The sequence below is a fragment of the Schistocerca nitens genome, chromosome 7, assembly GCF_023898315.1.
Source record: "Schistocerca nitens isolate TAMUIC-IGC-003100 chromosome 7, iqSchNite1.1, whole genome shotgun sequence".
Lineage (NCBI taxonomy): Eukaryota > Metazoa > Arthropoda > Insecta > Orthoptera > Acrididae > Schistocerca > Schistocerca nitens.
The window spans coordinates 173,505,183-173,525,358 of NC_064620.1; the positions used below are offsets into that span (position 1 = coordinate 173,505,183).

General features: G+C 40.8%; 1 protein-coding gene across 1 annotated transcript in view; it reads left to right on the plus strand.

Annotated features, from left to right (window-relative positions):
* The first annotated feature begins 12 nt into the window (after positions 1–12).
* The window catches only part of LOC126195453 (polypeptide N-acetylgalactosaminyltransferase 35A), a 177,041-nt gene continuing 156,877 nt past the window's right edge, over positions 13–20,176 (plus strand). Inside the window, exon 1 of the mRNA XM_049934081.1 lies at positions 13–408. Coding sequence (XP_049790038.1) covers positions 300–408 — 109 coding nt within the window. The 5' untranslated portion in view covers positions 13–299. The remainder of the gene's footprint in view (positions 409–20,176) is intronic.

The window sequence follows — 20,176 nt, forward strand, 5'->3', positions numbered from 1 at the left end:
TCTTTGAAGGCGATTGTTAACAAGCGACTTGCGGCAAGCGCTTCTGTTGTAGCAGAACTGTCAAAATGTTTCGATAATGCGGTGTGTATGCTTCGTTATATAAGTTGTATGAATGGTGTTGTTTGTTAGCGGCACTTCCGTAAGACTGCCAACGTTTACGCAATGATGTCAAGTATACAATACCATGTCTTTGTGCTAACTAGTGAACACGTGAAGTGGAATGCATTCCTTTGTTGAACAATCCTTATTGGCACTCAAATTTTAGAGGTAATGAAAATTAAAGTGCGTCAACAACTGTCATGTCTCTTCGCTACAACTCATTCATTGTAGGCGTGCTGGTGGCGTCGGTAACATGGGCGGTCAGTTTGTTTCTTTACTGGAGAATTGCTGGCATAGGGTTGCAAGTTGGTGAGTAAACAAATTTGATTTTACGCATTTACTTTAAGCACATGTTTGCCAACAATTGTGTTGCGTTTTGTATGAGATCAAAAACCGTAATCGATGTACAGTAATAAAAATCATATTAACTGCAGTCGTGATGAGTGCTGCCTCATTTGAACTATGTATTCGAAAAGTAAACGCGTCTTTGTCAAACAATGTACCCACTGGAGTTTGTTGCATAGGAACTAGAAATTAGTTTGGAAATCTGTGCATGTAGGTACAGTGCTGAAAAGAGTTCTGTGTATTAATAGCTACATATTTGCACGTCATTGGCGAGGCCAGAGGGTTGTTAGTAGTGATTTTGCTATGCAGCTCTTCTTTCAGTGAAGAGTATAGACAGTGTATGGCTCTTATCTGCTACCGGTGCATGTCAGTTTAACGGTTTTGATGCCGCTGGTTGGTGTTCTGGAAGTTAGAGAACCTAGTGATAACTCCTTCAAGGGATTGTACAATTCTCTCGTTGAAATGTCGTGTGCTTTGGCTTATTATGACATCAAGAATTGTATTAGATGTAAATAAATTCCATTTACAGACATTGAGAACTTTTTAAGCGGGATCAAGATGATTAAGTTTAGCATAGGAATTTCTGTCTGGAAACATACCATTTTCCTGCTACACGCAAAATACAACATGTGTTCAGATCTCGGCATTCAGTAATCATCCGAGGTGCTACACCAACTAGGCTCTACACGTTTGTTTATTGCCTTTCATCTGTGATATACCTGGAGAGGTTTGTACCTGCTGTTGTGCATGTGGTCTTTGTTTGTACTGCACTACTGTATGATAGTAATCATTCACTACAATAGAGAATGCAAGCTGTTCATACATTTTCAGTCTTAGTGTCTTGCTTTTGTCCATGATGAACTAAATGTTTGCAGAATACACCAATTTGATGTTATTATACACCAAAGCTTGGTGCAGTCAGAGGGCTGCTTGTCAGTTGTATGTGGGGAGTTATCCACGCTGCCTGATACCTTCTCACTTTCCTTTTGCTACGGTCTATTTGCGGTTGTAAGAGACAGGTGCATTTAGTACCAGCAGGGCTGACTGCACTGCTCCATGGCGGTACCACACACCTGAGTTTGAAGAGGCTGTACTCCATGCTCTGGAAGAGGGCACAACAAATGCCAGGCACATAGCTTGTTGGCCGAATGTGGATCACCAACTGTCTGGTGTATTCTGTATGAGCAGCAGCTACATCCATACCCCCACAGAAGGCACAGGTAGTGCAACCACAAGATTGTGTCTCACAACCTCACTTCTACAGGAGGGTCTTGCACTGTTGTGTGGCCAAGCCTGAATTCCCATGGCGGATCCTTTCCATAGACGAGGCGAAGTTTACCAGCAAGTTGTTCTCTATTCACACAACACTCATGTGTAGGCTGATGATAACCCGCTTGCTATGTACCTCAATGGGTTACAAGGGTGATACAGTATGAGCATTTGGGCAGGATTTCTGGATGGATGTGTGACTGGACCATAGCTTGGGTCAACGAGAGCGTCCGATTACACCCGTCTGCTTTGACCCGTGACGTAAGGGTGCTGTGGTGTGTGACGTCATTAAGGTGCGGAGTTTATGAGTTGGTTGTGTTTGTAGACGTCATTTTGTTGTGTTTGATGGCGCCGTGTGTGTGTGTGTGTGTGTCTGACCTACTTTGCAGTGTCATTTTTTTTTTGTCTATTTTTCTCGAGTTGTAATGTTTAGTGTATTTATTGTGCATTGAATGTGGTTTAATTTTCGTAGGGATATTTGATTTTTGAAGTTTTGAGTTGTGGTTTTGGTTTTGTTTTTCGTAGTTGTAGGTGTTAGTTTTTTCACATCAATAGTTATGGTTGACCTATATAGGTCAAAGGAAATGACCAATTCCAATTTTTGTAGTTTCATTAGGTATTGGTGTTTTGGTATTGTCAGATGTGGTCAAGGGTTTAATTTTCGTAGGGATATTTGATTTTTGAAGTTTTGAGTTGTGGTTTTGGTTTTGTTTTTCGTAGTTGTAGGTGTTAGTTTTTTCACATCAATAGTTATGGTTGACCTATATAGGTCAAAGGAAATGACCAATTCCAATTTTTGTAGTTTCATTAGGTATTGGTGTTTTGGTATTGTCAGATGTGGTCAAGGGAAATGTGTGATTCCAATTTACATAGTTTTTGCTGTAGGCGTTGGTGTTTTGGTATCATCAGCTGCAGTTGACCTATATAGGTCAAGGGAAGTGTCTGATTCCAGTAGATTTTGTAATTATTATTTTTGTCATTTTGTGTGTTTTGGGATAATTTTTTTTTCCGCCTCCCTAAAACACCCCCAATTCCCCGCGGTTGCCCCGTTAGTTTGTATTTTAGGAGGGAGATGTTATTGTCTTATTTATATGTATTTTCGTGTTTGTTGCCATGTGTATGTAGTGACATCATAAGCGTCATATTGGAGACACGTAGAATAGCCATTGCTGCCTTATTGACGACGTCATAGGTCAGAGCAGACGGGTGGAGTCAGATACTTCCATAATCCCACACAATGATGCACCACTTCATTTTTCATGGGCAGTCCAAGATCATCTCTTTCAACGATTTGCGCAACAGTTAATAAGTCATGTTGGCTCAATTGCTTAGCCTGCATTTTCTCCCAGGTTGGATCCATTAGACTACTGCTTGCAGGGTAACATGAGATTCTTGATTTATGACATCCCTGTGGCATCTGAGGAAGACCTACTGGCATAGGTTACGGCTGCAGCAAATGCTGGAGGACCAGGGATTGGTGACCTTGTGTACCGGTAAATGGTACATAGGTACCCTATCTGCGTTGACTTCAGTGGTTGTCACATTGCATCCTACTTGGAAGTGGACCTAGACGACAAGCAGCAGGAGTCAGAGAGCAGTGTGTATTGTGATATTTTGCACGTATCGGGAAAATGGTTAGTTTCCGCACACAAATTCCCATGCTGGACTTAACTGTCTTGATCCCCATAAACTTAACTGTCTTGTTCCCCACTAAAAGTTATTAAAGTCTGTAAAGGAAACTTAATTAAACCCTGTGTAATTGTCATATTCATTGGGAAATAGCGTTTGGAATGGTGATTTATTGTGTTGGTGCGTAAGTTTGTAGCATTTTTCTATAACTTTAATAAATACAACAGATACACATAAAAGAGACTTTGGTTATGAATAATACATTTTCCTTCACTATTTACAACAGTCTGCCAACACTGGAATAACTTCTCTATTCCGCGACTGTAGAAATCAGGTGATTTTTGAGCCAAAGACTTCATCGAACCATGTTCAGAGCACATTTTCATCTGGAAAAGATGTTCCTTGAAGGCTGTTCGACAGAGTTTGGAAAAGGTGACAATCTGAGGGTACAAGATCAGGTGAATAAGTTGGGCACAAAATGACTTCCCAACCCGACTCTTGTATAATGTTTTTTGTCAGTCTAGCAGAATGCAGGTGAGTGTTATTGTGGAGTAGCAGCACTTCACAAATGTTATCATGGAGTAGCATCACCTCACACAGTCATCCTGGTCATTTTTCTGCAAGACATCTCACTTGTTGCTATGTCAGTAAACATGGTTGCACTTCGAGGAAGCAGTTCATAGTACACACTCTCACTATTCCATCAGATGCTTAACATTATCTATTGGGGATGTGCAGAGGTTTTTGTACGAGGAGTTACTGCTTTGTTTGAGTTCAACCATTCCTTTCCTTTCTTTATGTTAGCATGGATGCATCATTTCTCATCATCAGTAACAATCCAGGATAGGTATGGATGATGTTCACAAGCCAGTTTATGATGAGCGAGCAGCGATGGATATGGCGACCCACTAATTTTTATGATTTTGGCATAGAACATGCAGTACCCAACACTCAATTTTTTAATCTCCCCTTTGCATGCAAATGTCGCATGATGGTGGAATGATCAGTTCATCACATTTGCCTGTTGTTGATTACACCTATGTGGATCATTGTGAGTTAATGTGTTTAAACGAACTTCATCAAAGCCCATAGGTCTTCCTGAATGTGGAGAACCATTAATGTTGGAATGATCCTCCTCAAAATTAGAAAAACTGCATTATCTGCATACAGAGCACAAATGTTTCTGGCTGCCTCCACTGCTGTCACTCCTGCACTAAACTCGGGATTGCATAAAGTCCAATTCCACCCATCTTCTTCGACCTATAACATTATCAATATGGCAGAAATGCCTATTTTAAGTGTCTCTATTATGGCACCTATGGCGTCACTACATACACAGGGCAACAAACACGAAAATACACATAAATAAGACAGTAACGTCTCCCTCCAAAAATACAATCAAACTAACGGGACAACTGCAGGAAATTGGGGGTTTTAGGGCAATGACAAGCTAAATGTAATAGTACAAAAAAACACACCTTGATCCCTAATGACGAACAAAAAGAAAAAAAAATCACACCAACCAAAAAAAAAAATATCTGCAGGAATCGGACACTTCCCTTGACCTATATAGGTCAACCACAGGTGACTATACCAAATCACCAACACCTACAACTACGAAAATCGGAATCGGTCATTTCCGGGCACATACATAGGACAACCATAACTATTGATACCAAAAAACCAGAACCTACAACAACGAAAAATAAAACCTAAACCACAACCTTAAAAATCCACAAATCAAACATCCCTACATAAATTAAAACAGAGTCAATACACTATAAATACACAAAACATCACAACTCGAGGAGAATAGACACAAAAAAAAAGGAAGAAATTACTTACGACCAGAAAATTCCAGTGCTGTAAATTAAATTGTTGGTCAGCCCAACCCCCCCCCCCCCCCCCCCCCACACACACACACACACACATTGGGTATTGAGAATCAAACCCAAGGACATTGCCTTCACTGTTTATTGTACACTTATCAAAAAAGTCCCAACACCAAGAAATAATTAGAACAGTGTACTGAAATTTCAGGAAAACATTTGTCTAGCTAACATATTTAAGTGATTAACATTGTGAGATCATAGGTTGATGTAGGTGACAGAAAAGCCATGTCAAATGCTGGTATGTTAATAAGCGCTGTAACTGCCAGAATGTCAAATGCAAGCTTGCAGCTGTGCATGCATTGTGTCATACAGGTGTCAGGTGTCATTTTGTGGGATGGAGTTCCGTACCTATTGCATTTGGTCGGTCAATACAGGGACAGTTAATGCTGGTTGTGGATGATACTGGAATTGTCCGATGATGCCCCATATTTGCACAGCCGTCATTTGCACTAAGGCAGAACCGGCTTTCAACAGAAAACACTACAGACCTCCACTCTGCTCTCGAATGAGCTCTCACATGACACCACTAAAGTTGCAAATGGCGGTGGTTTGGGGTCAGTGCAGTGCACGGTACAGGGCGTCTGACTCAGAGCTGTCCTTGAAATAACACATTTGTAACACTTCATTGTGTCACTGTGGTGCCAACAGCTGCTCATATTGCTGCTACACTTGCAGTATGATGCACCAGAGCCACACATTGAACACGTTGATCTTCCCACTCGGTAGTGCCCCATGGCCATCCAGGGCCCGATTTTGTGTCCATATATTCTTGTGACCACTGCTGCCAGCATTCATGTACAGTGGCTACAATCCTGCCAAGTATCACAGAAGGAACATCTAGCTTCTCGTAGTCCTGTTTACATGACCTGGTTCAAACTCAGTGAGCTGTTGATGATGGCATCTTCATCGTCTTAAAGGCATTCTTGACTGACATCAGTGCATCCTAATGGTGGTCTACTACTGCCACTCTTGTATGACTGGCATGAAATTTGAATATACATCATCTTTCAGATGTAGAAACACACTTACTGACTTTCGTTTATCTTGCACAACTCCTCCTTGGTGTTGGAATTTATACATTTTATTCATCACTCTGCAAAGATACCTTTGTGAGATGTAAGTGCCCCCACCCCATTGTAATTTTAAGTGAACTGACCATGTTCCTAACGATTTTCTATTGAATTTTTGAGAGAGAGAGATAGAGAGAGAGAGAGAGAGAGAAAATTACAACAGCCACATTTGTTTAGAAAATTAAAGTGTAGCCTAACTTTGCTTGACGCGTCTTTTCTCATGATAATGGTATGATTCTTCTGTAATAAAAGACAACATCCTTTAATGTAGTTTGTTCAACTTCCAACAATATAAATGCACATAACTGTATCACACTCATTCACTTTGATGAAACTGATAAATTTCGAAAGTCGTTCACTTTTGAAAAGCCACAGATGATTCGACATTCCTATTTCAGTTAAATACTTCTCTCCACGCAGTATTAAACACTGTCTCTCTTAATTTTGCATTTTCCTGTTTCTTGACTCATTCAATACATGTTCATTCTACCAACTCTGCACCACTACTGCTTTTGCACACTCACTGCAAACTAGCATTGTCGGTGTGATATGACAATGCTCTGTGTGTGCAGTGGGAGACTATGGGAGTTCCAGAAGCTAAGGCTCACCAGCTGGTATCTGCGGTTAGATAGCTTGCTGGCAAGGATATCGATCTTGATATCTTTACAAAGAATAGCTGAGATTAGAAAATAACCCTTGGCATATCAACAGACTGGTAACATTATTAGTGTGGTGGAGATAAAGTCCCTCAAGAAATGACCAGTGTGTGAGGTCCCTAATGGGATCACATCAGCGAAACAAAAATTGACAAACTAATAGAATCTTCTTGGGAGTATCGGTTTTTGGATGGGGATGTTATAGTTATTCATGTCTTGAAACCTATTAAAAATTTGAAAATATCAGACCGCATTGAAAAATTAAGAGGCTTTTTTATTAGGAAAACAAGACACAGTTTATAAGGAAAAAATATTGTCACAACCTTTATTGGCTTCACCAACACACAAACGAATTGCCACCTTCCAGCCTGTCCTAAAGCCTGAGGTTCAATACAGATCAGTCTTGTCACCACAACCTCTACTGAAAGAAAGTTTTGAAAAACAAAAAAAAAAAACAAAAAAAATAAATAAAAAAATAAATAAATAAATAAATAAAAAAAACTTTTTTGTCGTGAAACATTTGTTGGCTGCACCAGTTGACAACTGAACTGTTACACCACTAAGGATCTTACATGATGAGCTATCTCATTCCTACCTAACCTATGCCTCAGGCTACAGTGCAGATCAGTCTGTCATTGCAACAGACATTTTTTTAAAAAAGTGCAAAATGTAATATTAGTAATTCAGTTTTCAATAGACTTGCTATCTCGTATTGTTATGGAGCTCCAGTATATAATATGATACAAGTGAGTACCTGCAATAACTAAGACGTATTACTAAAGAGCACAAATGACATAGAAACAAAACCATTGCATTCCTAACTGCTAAAGTATATTGGATATTGAAGAATACATCGATGTCTCATGTTTTCACTTGACCTGATCAGATGATGCTATTTCTTTTCTGTGTTTACATTTGCAAGAAGCTCCACATTTTCAGCCCTGCTGTTCTAAATTCCAATGTATTATTATCTTTGTGTGGTGGTTTGAATCCTTGGTTGAACTTTGTTTTAAAATTTTTGTATTAAATGATAGTATGCTTTTTGTCTCTGGCTCTTTCAAACTATCAACATATTTGAACAAATGTTTGTGTCACATGAAGCCATATGAGTTGAATTTAAAAAAAAAAAACAGAGCTTTTTAGAGCCTTTTTAATATTCCACATTCTATCCTTCACAAGCAGAAACTGTAAAAATACTCCAGCAAAATGTGTTTCAATTTCATTGATTCTTTCTTTGTATATACATCAAAAAGCATTGCCTTTCCTGCAGTGACAATTTTTATCATATTTTTTTATTACAACAGTACTTCCCGAAATCTTTACATTACTATTTGTCCTCTTTGTGATGTGAGTGATGTTCATGAAACAACTGTTAAAACAAGGAGGCAGAATGTCTGGCCATATACTTACCTTCAAGGAGTAAAATCCCAAGTACTGCTGACAGATACATTAAAAGTTGGAAAAAAAATTCTCTCTTTTGCAACTATAAGTTCATTATTCTAGAACTGTTAGTTCCTTCTTCATGAAGGAAAGAGGGACAAGTTTTGAGATGGAGGTACATGTCACTCAGACTTCATAAAGTGCTGGCAGGTCGATAGACACTCAAACAAACACAAACATGCACACAAAATTCTAGCTTTCACAACCCACGGTTGCTTCGTCAGGAAAGAGGGATGGAGAGGGAAAGACGAAAGGATGTGGGTTTTAAGGGAGAGGGTAAGGAGTCATTCCAATCCCGGGAGCGGAAAGACTTACCTTAGGGGGAAAAAAGGACAGGTATACACTCGCTCACGCGCGCACACACACACACACACACACACACACAAGCTGACATTTGTAAAGCCAAAGAGTTTGGGCAGAGATGTCAGTCGAGGCGGAAGTAAAGAGACAAAGATGTTGTTGAATGACAGGTGAGGTATGAGCGGCGGCAACTTGAAATTAGCGGAGGTTGTGGCCTGGCGGTTAATGAGAAGAGAGGATATACTGAAGGGCAAGTTCCCATCTCCGGAGTTCTGACAGGTTGGTGTTAGTGGGAAGTATCCAAATAACCCGGACGGTGTAACACTGTGCAAAGATGTGCTGGCCGTGCACCAAGGCATGTTTAGCCACAGGGTGATCCTCATTACCAACAAACACTGTCTGCCTGTGTCTATTCATGCGAATGGAAAATTTGTTGCTGGTCATTCCCACATAGAAAGCTTCACAGTGTAGGCAGGTTAGTTGGTAAATCACGTGGGTGCTTTCACACGTGGCTCTGCCTTTGATCGTGTACACCTTCCGGGTTACAGGACTGGAGTAGGTGGTGGTGGGAGGATGCATGGGACAGGTTTTACACGGGGGGCAGTTACAAGGGTAGGAGCCAGAGGGTAGGGAAGGTGGTGTGGGGATTTCATAGGGATGAACTAAGAGGTTACGAAGGTTAGGTGGACGGCGGAAAGACACTCTTGGTGGAGTGGGGAGGATTTCATGAAGGATGGATCTCATTTCAGGGCAGGATTTGAGGAAGTCGTATCCCTGCTGGAGAGCCACATTCAGAGTCTGATCCAGTCCCGGAAAGTATCCTGTCACAAGTGGGGCACTTTTGTGGTTCTTCTGTGGGAGGTTCTGGGTTGGAGGGGATGAGGAAATGGCTCTGGTTATTTGCTTCTGTACCAAGTCGGGAGGGTAGTTGCGGGATGCGAAAGCTGTTTTCAGGTTGTTGATGTAATGGTTCAGGGATTCCGGACTGGAGCAGATTCGTTTGCCACGAAGACCTAGGCTGTAGGGAAGGGACCGTTTGATGTGGAATGTGTGGCAGCTGTCATAATGGAGGTACTGTTGCTTGTTGGTGGGTTTGATGTGGACGGACGTGTGAAGCTGGCCATTGGACAGATGGAGGTCAACGTCAAGGAAAGTGGCATGGGATTTGGAGTAGGACCAGGTGAATCTGATGGAAGCAAAGGAGTTGAGGTTGGAGAGGAAATTCTGGAGTTCTTCTTCACTGTGAGTCCAGATCATGAAGATGTCATCAATAAATCTGTACCAAACTTTGGGTTGGCAGGCCTGGGTAACCAAGAAGGCTTCCTCTAAGCGACCCATGAATAGGTTGGCGTATGAGGGGCCCATCCTGGTACCCATGGCTGTTCCCTTTAATTGTTGGTATGTCTGGCCTTCAAAAGTGAAGAAGTTGTGGGTAAGGATGAAGCTGGCTAAGGTAATGAGGAAAGAGGTTTTAGGTAGGGTGGCAGGTGATCGCAGCGAGGCCCTGGGCTTGCGGAATATTTGTGTATAAAGAAGTGGCATCAATGGTTACAAGGATGGTTTCCGGGGGTAACAGACTGGGTAAGGATTCCAGGCGTTCGAGAAAGTGGTTGGTGTCTTTGATGAAGGATGGGAGACTACATGTAATGGGTTGAAGGTGTTGATCTACGTAGGCAGAGATACGTTTTGTGGGGGCTTGGTAACCAGCTACAATGGGGCGGCCGGGATGATTGGATTTGTGAATTTTAGGTAGGAAGGTAGGGGTGCGGGGTGTCGATGGGGTCAGGAGGTTGATGGAGTCAGGTGAAAGGTTTTGTAGGGGGCCTAAGGTTCTGAGCCAGCTTCATCCTGACCCACAACTTCTTCACTTTTGAAGGCCAGACATACCAACAATTAAAGGGAACAGCCATGGGTACCAGGATGGCCCCGTCATATGCCAACCTATTCATGGGTCGCTTAGAGGAAGCCTTCTTGGTTACCCAGGCCTGTCAACCCAAAGTTTGGTACAGATTTATTGATGACATCTTCATGATCTGGACTCACAGTGAAGAAGTTTCCTCTCCAACCTCAACTCCTTTGGTTCCATTAGATTCACCTGGTCCTACTCCAAATCCCATGCCACTTTCCTTGACGTTGACCTCCATCTGTCCAATGACCAGCTTCACAAGTCCGTCCACATCAAACCCACCAACAAGCATTAGTGCCTTCATTATGACAGCTGCCACCCATTCCACATCAAACGGTCCCTTCCCTACAGCCTAGGTCTTCGTGGCAAACGATAACGACCTGGTACAGAAGCAAATAACCAGAGCCACGTCCTCATCCCCTCAAACCCAGAACCTCCCACAGAAGAACCACAAAAGTGCCCCACTTGTGACAGGATACTTTCCGGGACTGGATCAGACTCTGAATGTGGCTCTCCAGCAGGGATACGACTTCCTCAAATACTGCCCTGAAATGAGATCCAGCCTTCATGAAATCCTCCCTACTCCACCAATAGTGTCTTTCCGCCATCCACCTAACCTTCGTAACCTCTTAGTTCATCCCTATAAAATCCCCAAACCACCTTCCCTACCCTCTGGCTCCTACCCTTGTAACCGCCCCCGGTGTAAAACCTGTCCCATGCATCCTCCCACCACCACCTACTCCAGTCCTGTAACCCGGAAGGTGTACACGATCAAAGGCAGAGCCACGTGTGAAAGCACCCACGTGATTTACCAACTAACCTGCCTACACTGTGAAGCTTTCTATGTGGGAATGACCAGCAACAAATTTTCCATTCGCATGAATAGACACAGGCAGACAGTGTTTGTTGGTAATGAGGATCACCCTGTGGCTAAACATGCCTTGGTACACGGCCAGCACATCTTGGCACAGTGTTACACCGTCTGGGTTATCTGGATACTTCCCACTAACACCAACCTGTCAGAACTCCGGAGATGGGAACTTGCCCTTCAGTATATCCTCTCTTCTCATTAACCGCCAGGCCACAACCTCCGCTAATTTCAAGTTGCCGCCGCTCATACCTCACCTGTCATTCAACAACATCTTTGTCTCTTTACTTCCGCCTCGACTGACATCTCTGCCCAAACTCTTTGCCTTTACAAATGTCAGCTTGTGTCTGTGTATGTGCGGATGGATATGTGTGTGTGTGTGTGTGTGTGTGTGTGTGTGTGTGTGTGTGTGTGTGCGCGTGTGTGCGAGTGTATACCTGTCCTTTTTTCTCCCCAAGGTAAGTCTTTCCGCTCCCAGGATTGGAATGACTCCTTACCCTCTCCTTCCCTCTTTCCTGATGAGGCAACAGTTTGTCGCGAAAGCTTGAGTTTTGTGTGTATGTTTGTGTTTGGTTGTGTGTCTGTCGACCTGCCAGCACTTTTCATTTGGTAAGTCACTTTGTTTTTGGATATATTTTTCCTACGTCGAATGTTTCCCTATATATATATATATATATATATATATATATAGAGAGAGAGAGAGAGAGAGAGAGAGAGAGAGAGAGAGAGAGAATGAAGGATGACAAAGATAAGGAGGAGGCATCAGAGAGTGTAGAAGATCAAAGATAATGCATTGGTAAGCACTGTGCTAGCTTGAGTCCTGAGATGGTAGGACATAGTGGGAATTAAAGATTCTTAAGGTGAAGAGAAATGAGAAGTGGATGAACAGTACAGTCAACATCAAGGAGGGAGGTAGAAAAGTAAGCTGGAAAATGCCAAAAAGGAAGAAAGAGGGGGAAATATAAAAGTAAAAAAAAATAATGAAATTAAATTCTAGCATTGCGAGATGGAGGGAACAGCTTTCTACCAGTGTGTGTTGGAGGGGGGGGGGGGTAGTTGTTAATAGAGGTCAAGTTCAGAAGAGAGGTAGAATGCATGACTATGCCACAGAGCAATTTCCTATTTTGAGGGTTTCAGCAAAACTGCTACAGTGTGCTAGGATGCAAATGGACAATGTGGTGTAGCAGGCACCCAGGTCCCTTGAGGCCTGGTAGTATAGACCATGCTCAGCAGCAAAGTCCTAATTTTCCTCACAGTGGACATCTTTTCATCCAGTAATGCACTCAACTGGTTTGCTGTTAGTTATTCATGAATAAAAACCTTTGCAGTGAACACATCTTAGTTTAGTAGATTCACACTGCTCTGTCTTTGATGTTGTAGCCCTTACCTGTAATAGGTCAGGAATAGATGATAGTGAGCAGATGGGGCAGGTTTTAAAGCAGGATTGATTGCAGGGGTAGAATCATTGGAGTACATATAATGGTCTTGCTATGTCAAAGGGTATTGAAATGATATTACAGAGGTTAGGAGGGGGATGAGAGGCAGCAGTGCATTGAGTGGGTAGGATAACAAGAAGTCATGTTCTTACTTAGGGTCATGGCTTGGGGGAATCATGTGCTTTAAGATAAATTTGTAATTGACATTCAAGCAACTAGTTGAGGGGTAGTTGCCAGCCACCAGCAAAAGGTAGTTCTTTCTCCAGTACAACATGCTCTCTGTATTGTATGTTTTGTAGGTATACGCAGAGTCTTGTCACGTGTGGCAGGTTGCATGCTGGCAGCACTGTCCCCAGACACTGCAGTCTCTAATTTACAAATTTATTTTATTCAAGTTATGGCCTTGACAGTGTAATGCATTGAGGCAGTCAAGACCTGAGTGGTGCTGTGCTGGGTGACAAGCATTGGTGTCTGTCTGTCATCTGTCAGTGTGTGTGTGTGTGTGTGTGTGTGTGTGTGTGTGTGTGTGTGTGTGTGTGTGTGTGTGTAAAAAAAGTAAACAAATGAAAAGTGATTGTTGCACTTGTTGGAGGGTGCTCAATCTGGGATTGAGTAATACATTTCTGTGGGCGTTCCTAGCATTACCTTTCCACTTTACTGATTTGCTCATGCTGTATGTCACCATCTGATTAGGCTAAATATACTGTTTGTTCCATAGGATCATAGTGCCTGAAGGATGTAGAACACGTTAGGAAAATATACATGTTTAAAAAAGAACTGATTTCCCAATTCTCCTTCCACAGGTGCTAAATGTGGTGAACTTCAAATATGGGCATAAAAAATTTATCGCTAATACATTAACTAAAATTCTTACCACAAACATGTAGATGTACATCTGTTAAGGTACAAAAGATAATTCCTAGCTCATTGTAGCTAAGTACTGTCAAAATGGAAACAGTCAGAAAGGCTTACTTCCACAGACAACTTTACTAAACTACAGCTTTGCCAAAGTCAGTTGTTACATAGCATTCATATATAGTTAATAATAAGTACATAATTAGATTCTTGAACTTCTGGGCAGATAAAAATTGTATGCCAGACTGGGACACAAACGCAGAACCTCTCCTTTTGGGGTCCAGCACACAGTTTTACTCTCAGGCAGTCTCAAATCAATATACAATCCACTGCAGGCTGATAATTTTTTCTGGAAACAGTTTACTAGCTCGTGGCTAAACCATTTTTTGACAATATCCTTTCTTTCTTTCTTTCTTTCTTGCTTTGAGGGATGAAGTAGTGAAGGCGGCAGAGGATCAAGTAGGTAAAAAGACGAGGGCTAGTAGAAATCCTTGGGTAACAGAAGAAATATTGAATTTAATTGATGAAAGGAGAAAATATAAAAATGCAGTAAATGAAACGGGCAAAAAGGAATACAAACATCTCAAAAATGAGATCAACAGGAAGTGCAAAATGGCTAAGCAGGGATGGCTAGAGGACAAATGTAAGGATGTAGAGGCTTGTCTCACTAGGGGCAAATTAAAGAGACCTTTGGAGAAAAGAGAGCCACTTGTATGAATATCAAGAGCTCAGGTGGAAACCAAGTTCTAAGCAAAGAAGGAAAAGCAGAAAGGTGGGAGGAGTATATAGAGGGTCTATATAAGGGCGATGTACGTGAGGACAATATTATGGAAATGGAAGAGGATGTAGATGAAGATGAAATGTGAGATATGATACTGCATGAAGAGTTTGACAGAGCACTGAAAGACCTGAGTCAAAACAAGGCCCCGGGAGTAGACAACATTCCATTAGAACTACTGACAGCCTTGGGAGAGCCAGTCCTGACAAAACTCTACCATCTGGTGAACAAGATGTATGAGACAGGCGAAATACCCTCAGACTTCAAGAAGAATATAATAATTCCAATCCCAAAGAAAGCAGGTGTTTACAGATGTGAAAATTACCGAACTATCAGTTTAATAAGTCACGGCTGCAAAATACTAACGTGAATTCTTTACAGACAAATGGAAAAACTAGTAGAAGCCGACCTCGGGAAAGATCAGTTTGGATTCCGTAGAAATATTGGAACACGTGAGGCAATACTGACCCTACGACTTATCTTAGAAGCTAGATTAAGGAAAGGCAAACCTACGTTTCTAGCATTTGTGGACTTAGAGAAAGCTTTTAACAGTGTTGACTGGAATACTCTCTTTCAAATTCTGAAGGTGGCAGGGGTAAGATACAGAAACCAGATGGCAGTTATAAGAGTCAAGGGGCATGAAAGGGAAGCAGTGGTTGGGAAGGGAGTGAGACAAGGTTGTAGCCTCTCCCCGATGTTATTCAATCTGTATATTGAGCAAGCAATGAACGAAACAAAAGAAAAATTTGGTGTAGGTGTTAGAATCTATGGAGAAGAAGTAAAAACTTTGAGGTTCGCCGATGACATTGTAATTCTGTCAGAGACAGCAAAGGACTTGGAAGAGCAGTTGAACGGAATGGACAGTGTCTTGAAACGAGGATATAAGATGAACAGCAACAAAAGCAAAACGAGGATAATGGAATGTAGTCGAATTAAGTCGGGTGATGCTGAGGAAATTAGATTAGGAAATGAGACACTTAAAGTAGTAAAGGAGTTTTGCTATTTGGGGAGCAAAATAACTGATGATGGTCAAAGTAGAGAAGATATAAAATGTAGACTGGCAATGGGAAGGAAAGCGTTTCTGAAGAAGAGAAATTTGTTAACATCAACTATAGATTTAAGTGTCAGGAAGTCGTTTCTGAAAGTTTTTGTATGGAGTGTAGCCATGTATGGAAGTGAAACATGGACGATAAATAGTTTGGACAAGAAAACAATAGAAGCTTTTGAAATGTGGTGCTACAGAAGAATGCTGAAGATTGGATGGGTAGATCACATAACTAATGAGGAGGTATTGAATAGAATTGGGGAGAAGAGGCATGTTCTGAGGCATCAAGGGATCACAAATTTAGTATTGGAGGGCAGCGTGGAGGGTAAAAATCGTAGAGGGAGACCAAGAGATGAATACACTAAGCAGATTCAGAAGGATGTAGGTTGCAGGAAGTACTGGGAGATGAAGGACCTTGCACAGGATAGAGTAGCATGGAGAGCTGCATCAAACCAGTCTCAGGGCTGAAGACAACAACAACATCCTTTTTTTCATGTGTGATAGTCCCACAAAGTATGCGTGAGCACTGCTGTGAAGTTTGTAAAGTAGTAGAGACGCACTGGCAGAAATAAAACTGTGAGGGCAGGTTGTGAATCTGTGTGGATAGCTCATTCAGTACAAGTATTGCCCGCGAAAAGCAAGCTACCAGATTAAAGTCTAGTCCAACACATGTTTCAAATCTGCCAGAAGTTTCATAATAGTTCGCACTCTGCTGCAGAGTAAAATATTCGTTCTGGGAATAATTTGGTTTTGTTAAGGAATTCATCATGGGAGTTGAAGGAGTTGGCAACCAATGAATTCAGTAAAACTGTTCGAGAGGCTGCCCACACTCCATTCTGGCAGCAGCAATGGGGAGTGAATCTTTCACAATAACAGCCACCCATGCTGACAATATATCAGATTAATCATTAAACAAACAATGGCAGAAGATCCTGAAACAAAAGTCGACAGCCAATACATCAAGGAGGGGCCACAAAAACCTCAGCAATGTTATTCTGTAAGTGTATGCTGTTAACTCCTTTTGCATACAGTCATCGGGAGTTGTTACAGCAGAACAGTTGATGTGTATAGCCAATAACATGATGTTTTGATTTCAATTACAGGAGAAATATTAAGTATTTAATGTAACAACAATCTTTACTATTAGATACTAGAGCATGATCCAACTGAATATTTGGATAAAAACATTTCACATGCAGGTGCAAGTATCATAAATACATAACAAGTAATTTAACATTGAATTTTGAACTGAAGCAGTGGGCTTACATCCTGTAACACTGCCCTGAAATGAGGACTATATTCTCAAAATTCTTACTACTTCTTCCCACGTGGCATACTTCCTCCTGCCCAACTTACGAAATGTTTTGGTCTATCCTGATACCATTTCTGCTGTCACCTAAATCGTCTACATATGTACTTCATGAGCTATTGTACAGTGTGTGATGGAAGATTTTTTTGTATAAATATTTGTGATTTCCTTTGCTATACCATTTGCATATTGAATGAAGGGAAAAATGACTGTCTTGATGCCTCCATACACACCCGAAGGTCTGTTTTTATCTTATTATCATTACCCTCCATGTAGTGTATTGTTGTGGCAGCATAATTGTTATAGAGTCTTATTTATCCAACAAGGTTCCACAAGAACAATTAGCATTTCTTCCAAAAGATTTCCATTAGTTCCCCAAGCTTTTGTATAACTCATTGTCCCCTTCCCCTCGTCCCTTGCCCCTTGCCCCTCGCCCCCTGCCGCCCTTGCAGGTCATTACACTTTTCCCCAAACCCTCTCAACAAATCTTAAGTTTTCCAGTCACATTCTCTGCTATAAATTCTTATGTGATTGTTCCACTTCATGTTACTTAGTAGTATTATGCCCTACCTCTAAATGTTAAAAAAATGTTATGTGGATCATGTCATTATGAAAAACCTTTGAGCAAGACCTCATGCACCCAAGTAGCACGTTTAGCTTCTGTCTTGTTGCTGGTTTATATTATCCTGTCAGCAGCAAGGATGCAAATTATAAATTTTCACTTGGAGTTGGTAATGTTTAGTCTGGAGCATCATTCAGTATACTTACCAACTGTGCTGACTTCACAGGGACAGTGTAGAAAGACTGAAAATTTGAAAATAACACCAAAAATCAGCTGCTCTTTGTATTTTCATTTATGTGCAGATTCCAACATCTACTACTTAAAAGAGCCAAATTATGTTGCAGAACGGACCCGTTGTAGGTCCGTGATGGGTGCTGAAAAATTAAAAATAATGTTGATGTCAAATAATTAGTCTTAATTGTGTTTTGAATGCTGTACAAAAATTCTCTTAACAAATGGTAATTTACACAGGCAGCACATGGAAAACGTGTAAAAAGCTATCATTATTCAGCAAATTTCTGAAAAGTTCATTCCTATGAAACACTTTATATTGCTCATGATACAAGTGTGCTATAACTATGTCCAATTGGATGCTGAATTGAAATTACACCAAGGCAAAATGCAGTGCAATGTGGCTTAAAACTAGCATCCTGCACTGCCAAGCCAGATCTGTTGTTCTGGAAACAAGTTGTGGGAGAGGGTGGGTTCAGCAATAATTCATCACTTTGTCATTCCCTTAGGACACATCCAGCCTGCTAAAACCATCCTTTGTTGTCATTAAAATTGCCTATTCCTTGCCCAGTTTAGTCCTTGCTACCAGTTTCAAACAGAAGATGCTGTTCCAGTGAAGGTGAACACTCGTTCTACAAAATTCCAGTCCACTCATCTTCATGACCCATAGAAATAAATCATTTGTGTAAGTTTCAAGGATTAAAACTCTACAGAAAATGTAGTCAACCTATTCATATCATGACATTTCGGAGTTGAAAAACTTACACAATGTTTGATTCCTAAATAATATTACAAAACTGTATTCAACAATATGTTTGCATGACAAAACATGCATCCTAACTACAGTTGAACTGTGTATAATCTTGAGTAGCACCAAAATCTTCTCTCAAGTGCACAGAAATTTAAAACTATACATTTGAATTAAGTAAAACTGAATGGCATACACCAACCTATGTCCCTTATACCACTCCCCCAAAATTGTCTTCTGTGACTAGCTCAGATGAAGATCTTCTCACAAATACATCCCTTGGTCTTGCAATCTTCTTTGCCTCAATTTCTGTTATCATGTCACCTGTATTTACTTCCACCACTATCAACTCAGTACTGCTTTCTGCCCTCTCACTTAGGTTCATAGACATAGGTATCCTTCATATACATTTGAACGTTGGGCTCCATATGGTTCCCTTTCTGTGCAGCGACCGTGGAATATAAAATTATAAAGAATGTAGCAACCAGCCGTGGAAACGCAATTTATTTATCTTGTTGCAAATTGATTTCGACTGATATCAGTCATCATCAGTGCATTTTTCTAACCAATACATGACATAAGTATCGGTTAGGAAAATGCACCGATGATGACTGATATCAGTCGAAATCGATTTGCAACAAGATAAATAAATTATGTTTTCGCGGCTGGTTGCTACATTCTGTATAATTTCATGTACATTGTTCTGTCAGTGGTTGGTCACTTTCTTACTGTAGCAGTTTTCAAATGGTGGCTGGAGGACTGAGTAATGAAGGTATCTCCTTGACCTTTTCTGCATGCTTCCCCCATTGTTGGATTATCACCCTGGTCCTCATTTAGAAGATCGAAAACCTCCAAATAAATTTCTTTCTTGCTGCTGCACTCACACATTGTCCGTAACAATCCAGCAATACTGTTCTGAAATAGAAGTCACTGTTCAAGATTTAACTTTAATAAACCATACATGTAGCAGCTGTGTACTTCCAATGCTGTGTTGTTTCATAAACCCTGTCTATGATAGGCTGGTAATGGTAGAAGGTACCACAGGATTGTAGTGTGTGTCCACTGTTTTTTGCTGTGTTTGTCAATTATGTGCCACTAAACATGACAAGCAATTTAGGGTTTTCTTTTTTTTTTATTTGACAATGTGAAAAATCACGTAAATAAGCAAAGACTTATTGGAACTAGCCTATCACATTCATGATGTTGGTGCTGCTGTTTTCACTATGTGAATAATTTCCTTTGTCATTGACAATATAACATGATTGATTGTGTACTTTACTTTTTTCATCCTGTTACATGCTATAAGTCCATATTTTGGGACAGTGTGTACTCCAAACAGTTATTCTTAGCCTAGCAAGTGCATTGAGGAGCATCTGCAGTGCCAGTTTTTGCAGACTTCATGGAGGCTATTGTTGTGTGTGTATATGTGTGTGTGTGTGTGTGTGTGTGTCCACTACCAAGTAATTTCTGCAAGCACTTACTGCGGTGTTTATATTAAAGAAAAAACTTGTACAAAATTATTTTTACACATTAATTTCAGGAACTTGCTGTGAGTTGTGTCATGAGATAGACTGGTGGAAGTTTACAGTGTTGTGACAAAAAAAAAAGAGCAGCTGTCACAACATTATCATTTTTAAAGACAAAATGTTATGAAAAACAAGTTAAGAAAAAAAGAAATGTTTGTATGAAGAAATGAATATGGAGGCATACATATTTAAGCTATCAAGAACACTATTGA